This window comes from Peromyscus californicus, unplaced genomic scaffold (genome assembly GCF_007827085.1).
Source record: "Peromyscus californicus insignis strain IS unplaced genomic scaffold, ASM782708v3 Scaffold_4__1_contigs__length_199733344, whole genome shotgun sequence".
NCBI classification, from domain to species: Eukaryota; Metazoa; Chordata; class Mammalia; order Rodentia; family Cricetidae; genus Peromyscus; species Peromyscus californicus.
In genome coordinates, this window is record NW_026294562.1 from 160,128,516 (window position 1) to 160,148,673 (window position 20,158).

A 20,158-nucleotide genomic window follows, 5' to 3' on the forward strand; every position below is an offset into this window, starting at 1 on the left:
TGGGAATCCTTCTTCCCAGCAAGCACAGGGCCTCTGCCACATTTAAGGGTAACACCAGGGGCTGATGAAGTGCTTAGAGCTTGGTTAACGCTCTGAAAGTCATTGTTTTCAGTGGGTAAGAGTCAGGACCAGAGTCCAGAGGTGGTTTTGGGATCTGCAGGGACAGGCAATGGGACGTTAGGGTTTCATGGGGCTTGCTATGCTTTGAGAACTGTGAGTAAGTTTTGGGGAAGCTGGGCAGCGGTGGCGCACACCTTTAATCCCAGCACTCGGGAAGCAGAGCCAGGAGGATCTCTCTGAGTTCAAGGCCAGCCTGGTCTACAGAGTGAGATCCAGGACAGGCACCAAAACTACACAGAGAAACCCTGTCTCGAAACACACACACCCGCAAAAAAAAAAGAAAAAAAAGTTATGGGGAGAGAGGGCAATACAGTGAGACAGAGCGAGAAGGGTGGACGGAGGCAGAGAGATAGAGACAGAAATAGAGACAGGTAGACAGAAGCAGAGCGAGCGGCAGACAGGAAGGAAGTCAGACCCATTGGCCCGGCAGAGCCAGTGTGACCCCTGCCTGAGAGAGGTTTCAGGTCTGTGTCTGGAGGAGGTACAAGCCTGTTGTGTGGAGACAGCTGTTGTGACTCAAATGCCAGCCTGGGCTACTGGTGTAGATGGCCTCCTGGGCTGTCCGGTGTTTATCTGGCTCCGGGTCTGGGGTCTGACGCGCATGGCACTTGGCTGCTGGTGGGACTGGGCTGCACTTGCGTCTAGCCACTTCCGGCCACTTGGCCTGGACCTGAGCAGTCAGTGTTGCGTTTTCAGGGCCAAGCCCCCCATCCCCCTATCAGGACTTTCCGGGCTCCAGAGGTCACTGGGCAGGCAGCACAGCGGCTGCCAAAACAAACCAGCCCCCGTGACTTGTAGGAAAGTGGCTGGGGGAGGGGCCGGGCCCCGCTAGGGACAGGAAAGGCTAGAGGCCCATGGCCGCATGGACTGGCGCAGAGGAGGGCAGGGGACCGGCATGGAAGCAAATGCGAATGGACGGCTCCATGGCCACAAGCATGGTGGACCTAGGGAAGCCAAAACTTTGCAGCTCATTCCTCCAGTTCAGAATCCCATCCTTCGGGCCTCCGAGCACACCTGAGTGCCCCCTGCAAGTGGGAGGCCAGGCTGGTGGCTGCGCCTACCCGGTCCAACCCCTGCAGGCCCCGCCCCATTAGCCAGGTGGCCTCAGTGGCAGCCAGTCCTGGGGTCCGCCCTTCCCCGCCCCGTCTCCGCCTCCCACCCAGCCCCCTCCTCCTCAGGTGAGGCTGCAGGCTCAGCAGGCCCCACGCTGAGGCCGCCGCTGCCACCCCTGTCTCCCGCGCTGCCCGCGGCTGTGGGGACGCCATGCCCCTACCCAGGCCCGGAGACTAACCCCAAACCCGCACCATCTCCGGCGGACCCCAGGGTAAGGCGCAGAATGCGGAGCCCCTTGTCCCCCACCAATCTGACGCCCACCAGCCCATACAAGGGATTCCAGGAACCCCAGATCACCTCCACCCTGCTTTTCCTGCAAGCTCAGACATCCCAGGACTCCCCAAAGTTTTTCAGCCCTCAAGTCCCCTGGAGGTACAGTCTCGGCCCTCCAGGCTCTGCCTTGCCACTCCAGGTGTCCCCCTGGTGGCTGGTCACACATTGCCACCATTGACCCCCTCCCAACCTCTGCCCTTGCATGCTCTGTCCCCAGCTCAGGGCCAGCTGCTCCCTGGATGAGAGCCTGGGACTGGGGGGCCAGGACAGAGCCAAGCCAGGCTCCCCAGGTCGTGCCTCCTTGTTCCTGTCCCTAGGTTCCGCCCCAGCCCAACAGGTCAACCTGGGAATCATTAACAAGAGTCTCTGACATGGCGAAGAAGGAGGGTGAGTCCCCCTGTCCCTGAACCCCAGCTTCGGCCCTACCTAGCACTCATCTCCTGGTTTGTCTCCCAGCCTGTACCCAGCTCCCTGTCTTGGGGTCTTCCTGTCAGACTCAAGACCACCACCCTGGCCCGCCAGAGTCCTCGTCCATCCGATTAACTATTAGCCAACCGTTCTGTGTGGCTATCTCCCCACCACCCCATATGAACTTCCTGGTGCCTTAGTTTCCCCTCATGTCCCAGGGATTTCTCAGCTAACCAACAACATGCCGTCTTCTGGGGGCCGAGGTGGGGGCTGCTGCTGTTACCATCTCGGTTAAGGGTGTAGAGTCAGGCAGGCTGCTTCTGTTGGCTTTTGCTGTGTGCTCTTGGGCAAGTAGCATCACATCTCTGGGCTTCAGTCCACCCTTCCCTGCAGTCAAGTATGGACAGATAATAATAACTCCCTCCATGAGGTTGTTAGGATCACGGAACACTCGGGCAACAGCTTGGGACTTCGGGGCGTGAGACACGTGTTGGAACCCAGAAGTGTTCTGAAGGGTGTCAGTGGCGGTGGGGACCCAGGAACCCAAGGACCCAAGACCCCCCACAGTTCCAGGCATTCCTTCTACCTCCCAGCTCTGTGGGCGAAAGAGCAGAAGGACTTTGGACTTGACCTGGGTAGAGAGAAGAGAGGCACCCGGGGGGTCACTGAGACGCTCACGCTGGAGTCCAACCTCTCCTGCTACCTTGTCTGTTCTTGGGGACTAGATGGACATGCCAGTCAGAGCAGTCCCCCGTGCCCCCCTGCCCCAACTCTGGCTGTCTTCTGGGAGCCAGGCTAGCTGAGTTCATTCCCAGGCACTTTCTAGCTGTGTGGCCCTGGACATGTCGTATACTCTGGGCATCTGTTTCCTCTCTAAAATGGCGATGGTAACTGTGGTTTCATGACCTAACTGACACCAGGTAGGGGGCAGTAAACATGTGGGCCCGGTGATAAGACGGGTGTCTGGACTCAGACTCCAGGCCAGGAGTGGTCGGTCCACTGTGAACTCAGGCCCCCTCTCGCTTTGTACGAAGTGATCAGGTGAGTGACAGAGCCTGGCCTCTTTGGGACTCTTTCTTGCCTGGAGATCAGTGAAGCGAGGTACCAGGGCTAGGGCCTATGAGGAAGAAAAGGGAGAGAATGCCTGGTGGTGCTGGGGCTGGCTGCAAAGGGGAGACAGGAAGCATGCTCCCTGCATCCCCAGGCAGCTTGCAGTGCTCTGAGAGGGCAGCCCTGGGAAAGGTGAAGTGTTGGTGCTAACAGCTCCGTCCTCTTTAACTGTGGCACAGATTGCAGGGGTTCCCAGGACAGTGAAGTAAGTGATGGGTGATCCCAAAAGCCTCTTCAATGGCCACTGCTGATGTTTATGAGACCGTGATGGCTGGGGAAGTGCGTTCCAGGCTTCCAACTCTGTGGCTGGGGCCCTGGAATTAGAAGGAATGATGTGGGAGATACAACTCAAAGGATGATCAAGGAGGAGGGAGGAAGAAGGGCCTGCCAGGCAGGGGAAGATGGGGCAGAGTGCTCAGGTGTGTGCACACAGGTGTGTGCTGGAGCTAGTGTCTGTTGCTGATCAACCTCAGGAGCATCCTTAGCAGAGTGGGGTCTCTCCATAAGGTAGTGCTGGAGGCTGCCCTAACTCTTTTTCTTTTTCTTTCTACCCCCGGAATTGTGAGGATCAAAGCTAGGCTCTCATATATGCTAGGCAGGGGCTCTACCACTGAGCCACACCCCAGCCCCTCACTGGGGGATTCTAGGCAGGGGCTCTACCACTGAGCCACACCCCCAGCCCCTCACTGAGGATTCTAGGCAGGGGCTCTACCACTGAGACACACCCCAAGCCCCTCACTGGGATATTCTAGGCAGGGGCTCTACCACTGAGCCACACCCCAGCCCCTCACTGGGGGATTCTAGGCAGGGGCTCTACCACTGAGCCACACCCCAGCCCCTCACTGGGGGATTCTAGGCAGGGGCTCTACCACTGAGCCACACCCCAGCCCCTCACTGGGGGATTCTAGGCAGGGGCTCTACCACTGAGCCACACCCCAGCCCCTCACTGGGGATTCTAGGCAGGGGCTCTACCACTGAACCATGTCCTCAGTCTTTTTTCTTTTTGTTTTGACGTTCAGTCTCACTATGTATCCCAGGATGGCCTCAAATTTAATTATCCTGCTTTGGCCTCCTGAAAATTGGGATGACAGGCTTCTAATCAACATTCTGTGAGTTCTATTGTTGGGATACCCTGTGGAAGTTCTCTTAGATCTTTGATAATGACCAATGTCTGTCTGAGAATTTGAAGAGACCTATATTCAGGACTCTGGACTCTAAAAGTCATGCTTATTCTGATGGGGGAGCTAGAAATGCTCAGTCCAGGACACCAGGGAGGCCCAAGGGAATGTTCTGGATAGAGAAGGGACAGTTTGGGTTCACATTTACATTTCTCAGGTCTCTGTGTAGAGGGGCCACCAAGGAGATGAGCCAATTTAGTGCTATGGGTGTTGGGCTTGGAGCTAGCAAGTTGGAGCAGGAAGGAAGTGTTCAGCAGTTGAAAGGAAGTCCTGAGACGAGGGCTTCTGAGACAGGACTCCTGTGGGGAGGGAGGAGGTCCTGGGATGAGGGTGAAGAGCTGGACTCCTGTGGGGAAGGGAGGAGGTCCGGGGATGAGGACTTCTGAGATGGGGCTGCTGTGGGGAGGGGAAGAGGAGGGACAGGCTTTGAGAGACACTGTGGCCAGCATGGATGTGGTGAGTGTAAAGAGGAAGGTGTGCAGAGGCTGGAGAAGCTGCTGGACCCAACGCGGCAGTCAATGTTGGGATGATAGGCATGCCCAGTTCTCAGGCATCATTGAGCTATTTTCCTCTGTAAATGACACCTTGTCTTAAACCACTAATAGGAACTGCCCTGGCAAGATCCTGAACCACTCCCTGCTCTTTTCCTAGTGCCGATTTTGTACGGTGACCACTAGCCATGCTACCAGGGACATGGGTGAGAGGGCTGGGGCTCTTGCAGCCTTGAAAGTACTTTGCAAAGGCTTCACTCAAGCTGGGGTCAGGGGAAGACTTGTAGTCAGTCTATAGGATCTCTGTTACGCTGAGACAGAAAGTCCTCTTCTCTCTGGTCTACTGGCCTCCCACAGTCTTCCTCCAGCTCATGCCAATTGGCTACCTCTTTGGTCTTGTTCCTCTAACAGAGTGTGCACAGTCATACCTGCCAGTCCTAGCCTGTGCAGTTCCTTCCATGCGCAGCCCTGCACCTTGGTATCTCCCTTTGCAGGTCTTAGATAATCTCTTCCCGAGGCGTCTCCCCATTTCCTTTCAGAAGCCCCACCTGATCCCCCGCCCTACAGAGAGATGGAGCGGAGTTCTATCATATCGATACACTGAGGCTCAGAGAGACAGTGACAGTTGCCCATGATCACACAGCAATAATGGCTTAGAAGAATTTATCGAGGACCTGCTGTGTGCCAGGCACAATGGCACAGAGAGAGGCGGTTCGGCTTCTTGGGGACATACTTTGGACCCGGATCTCAGTGTGCCCAGGGCTCAGGAAGTGGCTGCAGGCTGAGTCACTGGAGATGTGTGACTAAACTATCAGGAAAAGGGGCACCATGATGCCAGTCAGAGATAGAGGCTGAACACTGGGCACATGGCGGGTGGCAGCTGGGGCTTGGCTATTCATTTAAAGCACTTTAGAGTCGTTTAAAGAGTGGGGCTGGGCGGTGGTGGCGCACGCCTTTAATCCCAGCACTCGGGAGGCAGAGGCAGGCGGATCTCTGTGAGTTCGAGACCAGCCTGGTCTACATAAAGAGTTCCAGGAAAGGAGCAAAGCTACACAGAGAAACCCTGTCTTGAAAAAACCAAAAAAAAAAAAAAAAAAAAAAAAAAAAAAAAAAAAAAGAGTGGGTACTAGGTGCGTGCTCATTTAACAGATGGGGAACCTGGGACTCACAGAGGCAGTTTCACGTGTCCAAGACCCCAGCCAGGAAAGGGTAAGGCCAATAATCTTATTTTTTTCTTTTCCTATTGTATTTTTATTTTCTCTCTGTGTGTGCATTGACACATATGTGTATGAGTATGATGTGTGTGGGTGTGGGTGCCTGTGCACATGCTGGGGAGGACACAGAGGAGGACACTGAGTGTCCTGATCTGTCACTCTGTCTTCCTCCCTAGCTACGGAGTCTCTTACTGAGCCTGCAGCTCACCCAACAGTGCTGGGCTCACAGATGTGCACCACCACACCTGGTATTTTATGTGGGTGCCAGGTCCTACCCCTGGTCCCCGTGCTTACCCAGAAAGTGCTCTTACTCACTGAGCCTTTTCTCCAAGGCCACTATTTCAAAGTGAGTTTGCCAGGCATGATGGTACATACCCATCATCCTAGCACTCAAGGAGGCAGAGGCAGGGGGATCACAAGTTTCAGGCCAGTCTGAGTTTCGAGGAGAGACCTTGTCTTAAAACAAAACAAAACAAAACAAAACCATAGTTGGGCATTAGTGGTGCACACCTTTAATCCCAGCATCCAGAAGGCAGAGGCAGGCGAGTCTCTGTGCTTTCGAGGCCAGCCTGGGCTACAGAGTAAGTTCCTGGACAGCCAGGGCTACACAGAGAAACCTTACCTCAAAAAAACAAAAACAAAACAAAAACAAAAAAAAGAAAGAAAAAACAAAAACAAAGAAAGAAAACAACAAAAACCCAGAAGCATGGGCAGGTATGGAGGTACATGCTTATCATCCCACCTCTAGGGAGGCAGGGCAGGAAAGCTCACTAGTTTGAGGTCGGCCTGGACTACATGGTGAGTTTGATGCTGGCGTTGCTATGTAGCAAGACCTTGTCTCAAAATACAAACAAAACAAAACAAAAAACCAAACTGAATCAAAACCAAAAAACCCAAAATAAGTTCAGCTAAGTTTTAAAACTTGTGTTCTCAACCTCCCAGGGGCAAATTTGATCTTGGAGCTGGGTCTTGTGAGAAAGAGGTCTGGCTTTAGGGTTACCAAGCAGGAGAAGGTCAGAGGTCACAGACGCCTCAAAGTTGCAAGAATTTCTGAAAGAGGGTCTGGGGACAGGCTAGCAGGAGGCAACCAAAGAAGTCCAGAAGTGCCATGTCACTGGAGAGAAGAACTCTGCCAGCACCAGGGAGGGAGGCAGGGAGCTGGCCGCTGGCCGAGCCATACCCCCTTCCCAGCTGGAACCCTTGGGGAGCCAGACACCTGGCTGTCCACGAGACTGGAACGAGACAGCCCTGCTAGCTGCCTGGCCCTGGGAAACGGGGCTTTAGGCACCGCAGGCCCAGGCCCGGTAAGGTGCTCTCCATTCCCTGGCAGGGTGCTGGCCCAGTGCCCAACCCTTGCTGTGCTGAGGACAGGCCTGGCAGTGACCAGCTTGGTGTCTGTTGCAGGTGTCCGGAGTGCATCATGCTGCTCCAGACCCAAAGTGGCGGCTCTCACTGTGGGGACTCTGCTGCTCCTGACAGGCATTGGGGCTGCATCCTGGGCCATTGGTGAGAGCATCTCCCTCCCCCAGCTCCTGAGGTCTCACCTACCCCAAGGGCTGCCACCTGCCTGCTCTCACTTCTCCCTTCTCCACAGTGACCATCCTACTTCGGAGTGACCAGGAGCCGCTGTACCCGGGTGAGTGGAGCAGGCCTGGGTCCCTGGGGTGTCCCGGAGGAAAAGCGTGATGGGGAACTCAAAGTGTTCTTGGGACTGGTAACTGCATGTGTACTTGATGCCTATCATGCTGTTGGAGAAAAGGATTTTGTCTGTAGCTCAGGCTGGCTTAGAACTCACCCAGGATGGCCTCAGATCTGTGGCAATCCTCCTGCCTCAGCTTCATGGTGATGGGGTTACAGGCATGAACCACTGTGCCCAGGTCATAGGCTTTTGTCTAAGTGACTCAATGAACTCCCATCCGAGTACTACAGACCCAACTCTGCTTAGCTTCTGAGGTCTACCTCCCAAGGGTGTCGCTGCTATCCAAGCCATAGACAAGTCACCCACCTATGCAGATGAAACATTTTCTTTTTCAATTCTATTTTTGAGAAAAGGTCTCAGGCTGACCGTTGGCCTCAAACTTACTATGGAGGACCCTGGACCTCTCGATCCTCCTACCTCCGTCTTCCAAGTCCTGGGACTACCAGGTGTGCATCACTACATAATACCTAGCTTGAAATTGAGGCTGAGGAGTTGCTCGGTCAGCAAAGTGCTTGCCTCGCAAGCATGAAGACCTGAGTTCAAGTCCCAGAACCCATGTGAGAAAGCAGAGTATAATGGAGCAGGTTTGTAATCCCAACACTGGGGACAGAGGCAGAGACCAGAGGCTCCCTGGGGCTCCAGGCAGTGAGAGATCCTGTCCCCAAACCAAGGTAGACAGTGCTTAGGGAATAATACCCAATGTTATCTTCTCCACATACACAAATATACACGTGTGCCTGCTGCACACACACACACACACACACACACACACACAGGTGCACACATAGAAAGTCTGAAAAAGATTAGAAATTATCAAAGTGCATTGCTCCCAAAGAGAGAAAGAGTTAAGTTTTTGCTTATACATTTATTTATACACATACAGCCTCAAAAGCCTTTTGAATGTGGGGTTGTTATTCTTCCCTTTTACACAAGGGGAAACTGAGGCTTGACCATGTGATGGTATGCCCTGGACCACAGACCTCCCATCATAATATAAATTGTGATGGACACATGTGTACCATGGGTGTGGTCAAAACTCATTCCAGAGGGGTGGGATGAATTCAGTAGACTCCCCGCTCTGAGGAAATAGCGGCTCTATGTGTCCTTTATACGGATGGCGGCCAGTAAGGATGGAGTCAGAACAGACTTGTGGGCATGACTGCGCATGCAGAAGGAGCAGCCACAGGAACACAGAGGCAGAAACCACAAGCAGAACGAAGGGCTGAGGCTTCCCCCAGTCCACCTCCAACATGCTTGTCTGTGACCCAGGGAAGCAGAAAAGGGTAGTGATGGGGAAGTGGAGCATGCTTTTTCGAAGAAACGAGATTCCAGATTTGAACAGTCACCGTGACTGAACTTAGAAACACTGACCCCGAGGCCAGGGACCAGCCTCGAGGCTTGATGGTATTGGCTCATTCAGTCCTGCGAGAGCACATTTTCCTGTAGTGTGAAGGGCATAGACACAGGCCGAGGCTCAGCATGGTAGCATACAGCTCCCCACGCTTAGGAGAATGAGGCAGGAGGATTGTGAGTTTGAGGCTAGCCTGGGCTACACAATGAGACTCTGGCAGTCAGGTGGTAGTCATGTGTAACTCCAGCTCAATTATTTGTCCAGTAACTGCTGAAGTCATTGCCATAGGGAAAGCTTGCACACCCCAGGCCTGGCTGCAGCCTAAGGCTACCATCATCCCAGTGTTTTGCATATGGGGGAAACTGAGGCTCTGTGAAGCAGATTGCCTTCCCTAAGCCCACAGGTCAATAAGTGACAGAACAATAGACCAGCAGGCCCTGCCGCTCCGCATGGCACCAGGATGGGATCCCAACCCTAAAGACTCAGGATATGGCCCTGTCTCACTGGCAGTTTACCTTGGCTTGTGGCTCTGTCTCTCTGGACTCAGGGCTTCCCTTTGGTCCCTAAATACCCAATTCCTCCAGTATCATCACCACCTTCACCTTCGCCTCCTCCTCCTTCACAGTACTGATGAGAGGAACTCAGGGACTTACACATGCTTAACTGCTTAGCAAGGGTAGAACCACGCCCCAGCCCCTCACTGGGGGATTCTAGGCAGGGGCTCTACCACTGAGCCACACCCCCAGAACCTCACTGGGGGATTCTAGGCAGGGGCTCTACCACTGAGCCACACCCCCAGCCCCTCACTGGGGGATTCTAGGCAGGGGCTCTACCACTGAGCCACACGCAGCCCTTTACTGGGGAACTCTAGGCAGAGGCTTTACCACTGAGTCACACCCCAGCCCCTCACTGGTCGACTCCAGGCAAGCACTCTACTGCTGAGCGACAGCCCCCACCCTTTTTGACTTTTCTTTTTGAAATAGAATTTTTGCTAAGTTGATCAGGCTGATCTTGAACTATCCTTAAACCTGGAATTCTCGTGTCTTAGCTTCCTGAGTAGTTGGGATCACAGGCTGCATCCCCAGGTGCTTCACTGTCCTCTTGCCAAGGCAAAACTCACCAGCGCCCACCTGGAGCTGGGGTTCCCTTCCATCGTTTCTGAGCTGTGACCTTCTGAGAGCTTCCACTTCTTCATCTGGGATGTGGGGTGAGCAGAGCCAAGTGGGAAAAGAGGAGATAGTAGTCCGCCTTGTCTATGCAGGGCTCAGCTTTTAGGCATCTCCTCCTCACTCCTCCTTGAGCAAGCCCTTCCTAAAGCTCACACTGCATACCTTCCCCACCCCATAGCCATCCAGCTGTCATAATGGAACCCTCACACTGACAGTTTATGAGCATTCCAGGGAGGCAGAGATGTTTTATTTATGGGTCAGGCTGTCTGTGGCATGTAGTAGGTGCTCAGGAAATCTCCCCTTTAAGAATAAGTGTGAGAAGAGTTGGAGTTAAGCATACTTGTAATCCCAGCACTCGAGAGGCTGAGGAAAAATGATTGAAAGTCTGAGGCTAGCCTGGGCTACATAGCAAGACCCTGTCTTAGAAAACCAAAAAAAAAAAAAACAAAAAAAACAAAAAAAACAAAAAAAAAAAACGCAAAGACAAATCAAAGAGCCAACTAGCCAAGGAAGAAAGACACCGATCGTGACTCCGAGAGGGCTCCGGCCAGTGCCTGCGCCCTGTGAGTAGCACTTCCTAGAACACTGAGATAAGTGGCACAGACAAGGAAACACGACCTTGACTGTAGTCCCACTTGATTTCGCTCTGGGATCTTCACACCTCTAAATATATCTAGCAGTTTGGTAAGCACACCTGGCGATGTACAGCACACCAGAAGAAACACTTTTAAAGTAACAAACAACAGCCCAGAAGGTGGCTTTAAAACAAACGCCCTGTGGGTGCACAGCCGTGATGGACAGCCACTCAGAAGGCTGAAGCAAAAGAGTCGAACTTTCCAGAACCATCGGGGCTACCAAGTGAGACCTTGTCTTCCTAAAACCAGAACCAGACAAAAAAAGAACGCATTTGATGCTCCCCATCCCCTATCTCCAGGGTCTTCCCGATGCACATTCATTAAAAAGGACCACCCCCGCCCCCCGCCCCCCGCAGACGCCCATGTGGCCGGAAATACCTTGGGCAGTTAGGAATGGTGCCTCCTGACTCCCAAGTTGCTGCTCTCATCTTGATCCTGGGAGTTGGGGGATGGTAGGCACCACTCAGTGGGAGCTGCCAGCCAGTCTCGATGAAGGCCAGAGACGAAGGCCATATTTAGAGCCTGCTGCTCCAGCAGCTTCAGTCTTGCTGTGGATGAGCATGTGCTGGGCAGAGAAAGGCAAGAATTCTTCGGAGACCCAAGCGAGGGCCAGAGAATGTGGAAGCCAGAGGGCACTCTGAGGTCAATCCTGGTTGGCTGATTGTTAGCCTGTCTGCTCTGAACAAGTGTATCCTTTGATGTTCAGTGTGCCATCTGTGAGATGTGCACATAAGTTATTATTTTTTTTATTGGTGCTGGGAATTGGACCAAAAGCCTTAATCATACAGGCAGGGGCTCTACCACTGAGCCACACCCCAGCCCCTCACTGGGATATTCTAGGCAGGTGCTCTACCACTGAGCCACACCCCAGCCCCTCACTGGGGGATTCTAGGCAGGGGCTCTACCACTGAGCCACACCCCAGCCCCTCACTGGGGATTCTAGGCAGGGGCTCTACCACTGAGCCACACCCCAGCCCCTCACTGGGGGATTCCAGGCAGGTGCTCTACCACTGAGCCACACCCCAGCCCCTCACTGGGGGATTCTAGACAGGGGCTCTACCACTGAGCAAGGATGACACCAGTCCTCTTTTTACATTTTATTTGAGACTCTTTTCCCTAAGTTACTTAGGCTGACCTTAAACTCACTCAATTGTCCAGGCAAGTTTTAGACTTTGATCCGTTAGCCTCAGGTTCCTAAGTAGGTTAGATGACAGTCCTGTCCCACTGGGCTTAGGTCTCTGCCTACAAAATATTCCCAGAATCCAGCTCTAGTCCCTGTGCTGCCCCCTGCTGTCCTAGCCTCTGTCCCGGTCACACTGAGTCATAGTCTGGGTGCCACTTCCTGACCTATAGTGTGCCCCCACCAGCATCCCTGAGTGAGGTCAATGTGTGAGCCCTTACCCCCAGCTCTGAGTCCTGGCCCGGCTGGCTGCATGTTGGTCCAGCTGCAAGCTAACTCTGCCATCCTCTCTCTGCCTCCTGGCTGTTCCTCACCGAGCTCCCCGCCTCGCCTTCAGATCTCCGCTTTCTGTTCTTCAGTTCCTCTGGCCTACTTCTCGGCCCCTCTCGGATCTCAGCCTCTTTCTCACCTCCTTCGTCTACTTCTCATTGCTCATGTGGCACCTTCCCACCAAAGCTGGCCTTGCCTGCCCACTTACAGCAAAGTGCAACTCCACCCCCACACCCCAGATCCCCAGTCCTTCTGTCGCCCTTGCCTGTCTCCGCGGGCCCTTCTGCTGTGACACAGGACACGTTTCCGTTATTTGTCCTGCTGGGTATCTGTCTGCTCTCCTGGGCTTTGCACTGCATACAGGAAGAACTTTTGTGTGATTTATCTACAGTCTAAAATAGTAACCAGCATGTTCAAAGTATGTGGTAAATACAAAGAAACACCCCTAAGGGGTTTGACCTGACTCAGGTGTGAAGAAGGCTTCTCTGACCTTATGAGGGCAGATGGAGGGCCAAGGAGGATTGGCCACACAGACTGCCCCAGCCACCCTCAGACAGAACCAGTGCTGTGTGTGAGCCAGCCTTCTGAGGCAGCCCTGTCCTGCATTATGCCACCCTCCCCCTCCCTCTCCCCCTCCCCCTCTCTCGCTCTTTCCCATTTTCTCTCTCCCTCCATTTCATCTTTCATTCCGTCCTGAGACATAATATAGCCCTGATTGACCTCAGACCCACAACCCTCCTGCCTCAGCCCCCCAAGTGCTGGTACAGCAGGCGTTTTCATGCCTGACTCTTGTCGGCCATTAATGATGTATTCGCTGGGTGACTTTTGTTTGGGTTTTTGAAACAAGGTCTTCTAATGCTATAGCCCTGGCTGGCCTGGAATTTAATATGCAGTCCACACTAGCCTCAAACTTGTGACAACTCTCCTGCCTCGGCCTCCTGAGTGTTGGGATGGTAAGTGGAAGCCATCCACCAAGCTAAGGCGACTCTGGGATCACCGAGTCCATCTCCCAGATTTTACTTGGCCGATAGGAGAGCCTGGGTTCTCCTCCTCTTCCTCCTCTCCTCCTCCTCTATTTATTTTATTATTATTATTTTACTGTTTGTTTGTTTGAGACAGGGTCTCTCTACCAAGCCCTGGCTGTCCTAAAAGTCTCTCTACAGACCAGGCTGGCCTCCAACTCACAGAAATACTCCAGTCTCTGCCTCCTGAGTGCAGGGATTAAAGGCAAGCGCCACCACACCCGGTTAACTCACGATCTTCCTGCCGAGGCCTCCCTCCTTCAGCAAATTCCAGGCTCATGCGCCACCATAACTGGCCCCTCTGCCCGCTTTGGTAGGTAGTTTAGACTGGTCTTGAACTCATGATCTTGTAGTCTTCACCTTCTGCAGGTTAGATTCAAAGGCACCTGCCCCGGTTCCTCCTGGTGCTAGGCCCCTTCTCATCTCCCTTTTCTCCATGTCATATTTATGTAAATGTTTTAGCAACCTGGTGAGTTAGTCAAGGGTTTCCGACCCCTGCTGGCAGTTCCCCAAGCCTACCTGAATCTGGGCTTGTTCATCCACAGTGAATAATACCCTGTGCAGGCTCACTCTCGCTCATCTGCTCTCTCCCTAAATCAAATGAAATCATTTCCCTGGTTCCTGGTGTCCTAGGTTTCCAGCAGCTTGGGTATCCCATCAGGGAGAGGCACCCACTAGTGAAGTCCCACCTAGTAGCGGGTGCAGATGAAGCCCCGGGCGACGAGGGGTACAGGATCAGAGCTCTCAGGACCTCAGGCGGTCAGAGAAGCCCATGGTGGGCCACTGTGGGACCCAGGCCTGGCCCTGTCGCCCTGCAGTGCAGGTCAGCCCCGGGGACTCACGGCTTGCGGTGTTCGACAAGACGGAGGGGACCTGGAGGCTGCTGTGTTCCTCACGCTCCAACGCCAGGGTGGCGGGGCTCAGCTGTGAGGAGATGGGCTTCCTCAGGTACCCGGGTGGCCCTCGAGGGAGGAGAAGGCATGGAATGGGCGGGAGGTGGATCTGACCCGAGCCGGTGCAGGGCCCTGACGCACTCGGAGCTGGATGTGCGAACCGCGGGCGCCAACGGCACGTCGGGCTTCTTCTGCGTGGACGAGGGTGGCCTACCGACGGCTCAGAGGTTGTTGGATGTCATCTCTGTGTGGTGAGCAGGGCAGCTGCGGGTGGCACTGGACCCCTGGCCTCCAAATATCATCCTAACTGGTCGCTTGGCTCGTCTCTCTGTCTCCACCCCTGTCCTCTATCTTTCCAGCGACTGCCCTAGAGGCCGATTCCTGACTGCCATCTGCCAAGGTGAGGCACAGATCTCAAATGAGGTACAGGCCAGGACTGGGGCCTGGGACCCCAGGGTAGAATATGTCCTCACAAACTGCCCAGGATCTCCACATGCCCACGGTTGGGGAGGGCCCTGTTCCCATAAACTGCTGGGGCAGGGCTGTGTCTCCTCCCATGCCTGGCTCTAGACTATGCTCTGCAACCCAGATTCTTCCCATTTTGAGCCTTGTATCCTCTCCAGACTGTGGCCGCAGAAAACTGCCGGTGGATCGCATTGTGGGTGGCCAGGACAGCAGCCTGGGAAGGTGGCCATGGCAGGTCAGCCTGCGTTACGATGGGACCCACCTCTGTGGGGGATCCCTGCTGTCCGGGGACTGGGTGCTGACAGCTGCACATTGCTTTCCAGAGTGAGTGTTCCCCACAGTCCTACCAGGGGTGGGGCAGGAGAGAGGTCTGCAGAGGCCGGGCCCAGGGACTTGTCCCTTCTGTCCCGGCAGGCGTAACCGGGTTCTGTCCAGATGGCGAGTATTTGCTGGTGCTGTGGCCCGGACCTCACCCCATGGCATGCAACTGGGGGTTAAGGCTGTGATCTATCATGGGGGCTACCTTCCCTTTCGAGACCCTACTATTGAGGAGAACAGCAATGACATCGCCCTGGTCCACCTCTCCAGCCCCCTGCCTCTCACAGGTAAGCCTGGAAGCCCAGACTCAGGTAAGGGACTCCAGAGACTCAGGGGACAAAGAAGAGGCCCGTGAAGCAAAGTATATCCATCTTCAGGTTTCCATGATTATAATGGATCCCTCATGAGGGAGCACGAACTGAGCATTAGTCATGAATGCTAGATAGCCATACCCGACCATCTGGGCCTCCACATAGGAGTCAGTCACTGTGACCCAGTGACTCCTTTCCTACACAGAAGGGGAGATACAGATGGTCACACAGAGAGAACCAGTGCAGAGATGCTCTTAATAGGCCCATTCAGTCATAGTAATCTGGGCGTGAAGGCACATGCCTGGAATCCCAGAACTCAGGAGCAGGAGACAGGAGGATCGAGTTCAAGGCTAGCCTTGGCCACATAGTGAGTTTGAGGCTAGCCTAGGCTGCATAAGACACTCTAATAATAAATAAATAGCTGATAAATAAATGAATAGCTCACCCAGGTAGAAGGGGTGGAGATGTTGCGAACAGGTAAAGAATCTGGGGTTTCTTTGGGGGAGACGAAGTATTCTAAAGTGGAACATGGTGGCAGTTGTACTAAACTGGGAATATGCCAAAGCCATCAACTCATACACACTTTGACATGTTGTGAAGTGAAGCCGCAGTAACGGTCAGTAAGGCTGCGCCCTCCAAACACGGTGCAGCAAACACCATGCAGAATTAAAATGTATGGAGAGGGGCTAGAGTGATGTCTCAGTGGTTAAGAGCGTTTGCTATTCTTACAGAGGGCCCTCGTTCAGTTCCCAGCACCCACTGCCAGCCTCTCACAACTGTCTCTAATTCCAGGGGATCCGACACCCTTTTCTGAACTCCACCAGCGCACAAGCTCATGCACACACACACACACACACACACACACACACACACACACACGCACGCACGAATATAAATAAATCTTAAAAATAAGTATGGAGACCTGGGCAGCAGTGGCGCACACCTTTAATCCCAGCACTCAGGAGGCAGAGCCAGGCGGATCTCTGTGAGTTCAAGGCCAGCCTGGTCTACAGAGCAAGATCCAGGACAGGCACCAAAACTACACAGAGAAACCCTGTTTTGAAAAACCAAAAAAAAAAAAGTATGAAGAAGCAGCTGGTGTGGCACATGCCTGTCATCTGAGCACTGAGACCGAGGAAGAAAGACTGTGAGTCTGAGGCCAGCCTGGGCTGTGTTGAGAGGCCCTCTCTCAAAATGCCCCAAATAAATAACCACTTAAATAACAGTAAATAAATAACAACGGTGGCATGCTGAACTTACAGACAGCTGTGTGCCGCATAAAATCATTTTGGTCACAGACAAAGCATCTCTATGACCGTGGTCCTATGAGATAAGATGGCCAGTCTCGTGACATCAGAGTCATCTTAATTTGCATGAAGGAGACTCTTAGGATCTGCACACAATGGCAGAATCATCTGAGGACACGTTTCTCGGAGTGTTTGCTTGTTGCTAAGTGACTGTGCGCTTTGCTCGGCCTTGGTGTGCCCCAAGTCTGGACTCACTTCATTTTCCCACAGTCCTCCAGGGTGGCCTCGCTATTGCTGTTTATACTTATTAGTCTTATAAACACTTCCTGTTTGCAACACCACATCCATTTCTTACCACAGTTTCTGCAGAGAAATTATTTCATGTGTATGCTGTGTTTTCAGTGCGGGGATCGACCCCAGGACCTTGTATACTGTAGGCAAGCACTCCACCACTGAGCTGGAACCCCAGCTTGGGGCATGATCGCTGTTTGCATTTTGTACCGAGGTGCTGAAGCAGAGGGAGGCTGAGCTGACGTCATGGCAACAGTGAGGCTGCCAGGACTGTTGGCGTGTGCTGCGCACTGCACAAGGCTACTCTTCCTAGGGAAGCCAATGCCACTGGAGACCTGTGTGTTTATTATGACGGTTTTCTGACAGGTAGAAGCCAAGGGTCTCAAGGGCAGGGTGTGTTTTCCGTTTCCTGCCTCTGAGCTGCTTATAGTCCCGTGGCCATGGTTAAGAGCCCAAGCTTGGGGAACTGAGCTAACTTTGGCTCCGGTTCTGATTATTCCATTGGCTTCTATGAAACGTGGGACAGGTGACTTGGCCTCCTGTCCCTCCTGAGGCAAAGGTCAGTCTCAGCTCCCTGGGGTGACTGGGGATGATAGGAAAAGATCTGGGAAAGTGTCACGTACACTGGATGATGAAGGTTCCATTGTGGTAGTGATAGGGTGCACTGCCGTTGTGTGGAGGCTGAGGTGCCTGTATAGCTGCGTCCCACAAGGGACAGACTAGCAGAGACTGGACTGGTATGTTTTTTCTCACAGAATACATCCAGCCGGTGTGTCTCCCTGCTGCGGGACAGGCCCTGGTGGATGGCAAGGTCTGTACTGTGACTGGCTGGGGCAACACACAGTTCTATGGTAAGTTCCAGGTCCTAAGGCCAGCCACACCATTAGGAGGGGACTGAAGCTGGTTGGGGGGGAGGGACTAGGTGAACCTCAGAGGGACCCCAAGGCCATGGGGTGGGCACCAGGAGGGGAGGGTGTGTTTCCAATTCTGGCCACCTTACCCACATCTCCTCAGGCCAGCAGGCTGTGGTGCTCCAAGAGGCCCGGGTCCCCATCATAAGCAACGAGGTCTGCAACAGCCCTGACTTCTATGGGAATCAGATCAAACCCAAGATGTTTTGTGCTGGTTATCCTGAGGGTGGCATTGATGCTTGCCAGGTGAGGGACACAGGGGGGCAGCCCTCTAGGCCCAACATTACAGAAAAGGGACCAGGCTAATAGGAATGGGGCTCCCCACTGGAGTCATGGTGGCCTCCAGCCAGGTGTCCCATCCTGCCCACCAGGGTGACAGTGGCGGCCCCTTTGTGTGTGAGGACAGCATCTCTGGGACATCAAGATGGCGGCTATGTGGCATCGTAAGCTGGGGTACGGGCTGTGCTTTGGCCCAGAAGCCAGGAGTGTACACCAAAGTCATTGACTTCCGGGAGTGGATCTTCCAGGCCATAAAGGTGAGTTGGTATAGGGCGGGACTGTCTGGGACTCTGCTAAGGAAGGTGGAAGTTTGGGGAAACCTGTGTTTGGGCCTACCAGAGGGCACTCTAGAGCACAGGTAGGTCTCCATAGGCTTCTGGGAAGGGGCAGTAGTTAGAGTGCTGTGAGAAGTCTCTGAGACCTTGGAAGCCATGGCTCTTTCCCTAGACTCACTCCGAAGCCAGTGGCATGGTGGCTCAGCCCTGACCCAGCCTCACCTCGCTGCTCTGCGCTGCACTTGCCTCCAGAGCTGGAGTTGGTTGACGCCTCCAGCCCCGCGTGGTAGGCTCCACACGGGGCCTCACACAGAGCAGTTTTCTTCACAGACCCAGTCCACAGGTCCGAGGACTCTCTTCCACAGTGGCCGGCCCACTCAGTCTTGGGGCCACTCAGCCTCAACCTCCCACCCCATGTATATATATTACTCTGTTCTCTGGGGGTTGCTGTCCAGGTAACCCCGTGGGAATACTCTTTAAATAATAAAGGTGGTTTTGATTAATGGGTCTCTGAGTTTACACACTTGAGCAACAATGTGGACACTGTTTAGCAGCAGAGAGGGCTGAAGGCCCATCACGGCTGGATTGGGACCCCCAATTCCCACCCATGGTGGCTCACTCCTGTAATTCCAACACTTGGGAGGATTGTCACAAGGTAAAGGCTATTCTGGGCTACAGAGTGAGTTTCAGGCCAGCCTTGGCTACAGAGTGAGACCCTATCTCAAAAAATAAAAAGGAGGGAGAGGTGGGGGAGGGTTTAAAACACCCAGGAGACTCTGACTTTAGGCATTGCTCAATCCAGCAACTCTCAAATCTCTGTTACTCCGTGTCAGCTTCATCTCCAAGCAGGCTTTCCCACAACTGGAAGAAACGCACCCCATTTCTATGTAAGTGAGGATATGTGCTGGGGACCAGATTCAGAATGCCTGAGGGTGGAGGTGGGGGGTGGGGCTGCTCCTTTCATGAGAACACCATAAAGTGGGGAAAAATCCTAAGGAGGCCCAGCTTTAAGTGGTCAGTTGGGTCATGTGATCTAGTTGGACTATCTTGCACCTGAAATGCTGCCTGGGGATGGGAGCCGGGTCTTCAGGAACCACATGAACTGATTGTAGGAGACTCTTCAAAAGAAAATGAGGAGCTGTTTCCAGAAAAAAGTGGACATCGGTGTCCCAGGAACAATAAATACATCTGCTTTGGGGCAATAGAAAACAAAGCCTTGTGCGCCAGGGAGGGAGGGAGTGACATGCCTTTTGAGAGCAGCGTGAAGCACCCGCCCTCTGCACCCCTTCCTGCTTTGGGGTTGGGTCCAGGGCACCAGCTTCTCTTGGTGCAGGATCTCCTCTTCCCCGGCATCTGCAGACCGCGGTGGCATCGTAGGTGGCCACCAGAGGGAGCTGTTGCCCCGGCGCTTGAGAACTTCGGCTCTTCAGGCTTAAACCGAAAAGGGGCACTCCGCTCACCGGCAGGAGAAAGTGCTCAACGGAGACTGTTTCTCAAGATTTTTAAAAAATTCTAAGTTTATTTTTGCTGGGGTTTTCTCTTGCCTTTTTTTTTTTTTTTTGAGACAGAATCTCACTATGTAGTCCTGGCTATCCTGGAATTCTCTATGAAGATCAAGCTAGCTTTGAACTCACAGAGGTGCACCTGCCTCTGCCTCCCAAGTGCTGGGATTAAGGGCCTTGCCACTGCATTCAGCCTTTTTTGGGGGGTGGGTAGGGGTGTATTTTAGAAGCCCGAAACCTCCCCAGGAGCATAATGCCCTGCGGAAGGTCTGAACAGATATGTTGGAGGGAGGAGTATGTTTGTGCAGAGGGCACAGTGGGGAGAGCCTAGAGCATGGCCCTGCCTGAGAGGGGGACACGTGGCCATATTCTAGGGGGTCTAGTAGAGGTCTGGACATGTATTTATTTATTGCTGTAACAAGACACCCAAGGC

At 53.6% G+C, this 20,158-nt stretch overlaps 1 protein-coding gene across 1 annotated transcript; it reads left to right on the forward strand.

Annotated features, from left to right (window-relative positions):
- The first annotated feature begins 15 nt into the window (after positions 1 to 15).
- Hpn (hepsin) lies at positions 16 to 18,726 on the forward strand. The gene is made up of 13 exons (XM_052761888.1): positions 16 to 1,893; positions 5,843 to 5,902; positions 7,312 to 7,413; positions 7,502 to 7,543; positions 14,052 to 14,181; positions 14,255 to 14,377; positions 14,486 to 14,526; positions 14,750 to 14,915; positions 15,006 to 15,196; positions 17,514 to 17,609; positions 17,773 to 17,915; positions 18,041 to 18,205; positions 18,396 to 18,726. Exons 1-13 carry the CDS (start codon positions 1,878 to 1,880, stop codon positions 18,432 to 18,434), a joined length of 1,314 nt encoding a protein of 437 aa, XP_052617848.1. The 5' UTR covers positions 16 to 1,877; the 3' UTR covers positions 18,435 to 18,726.
- The last annotated feature ends 1,432 nt before the right edge of the window (positions 18,727 to 20,158 follow it).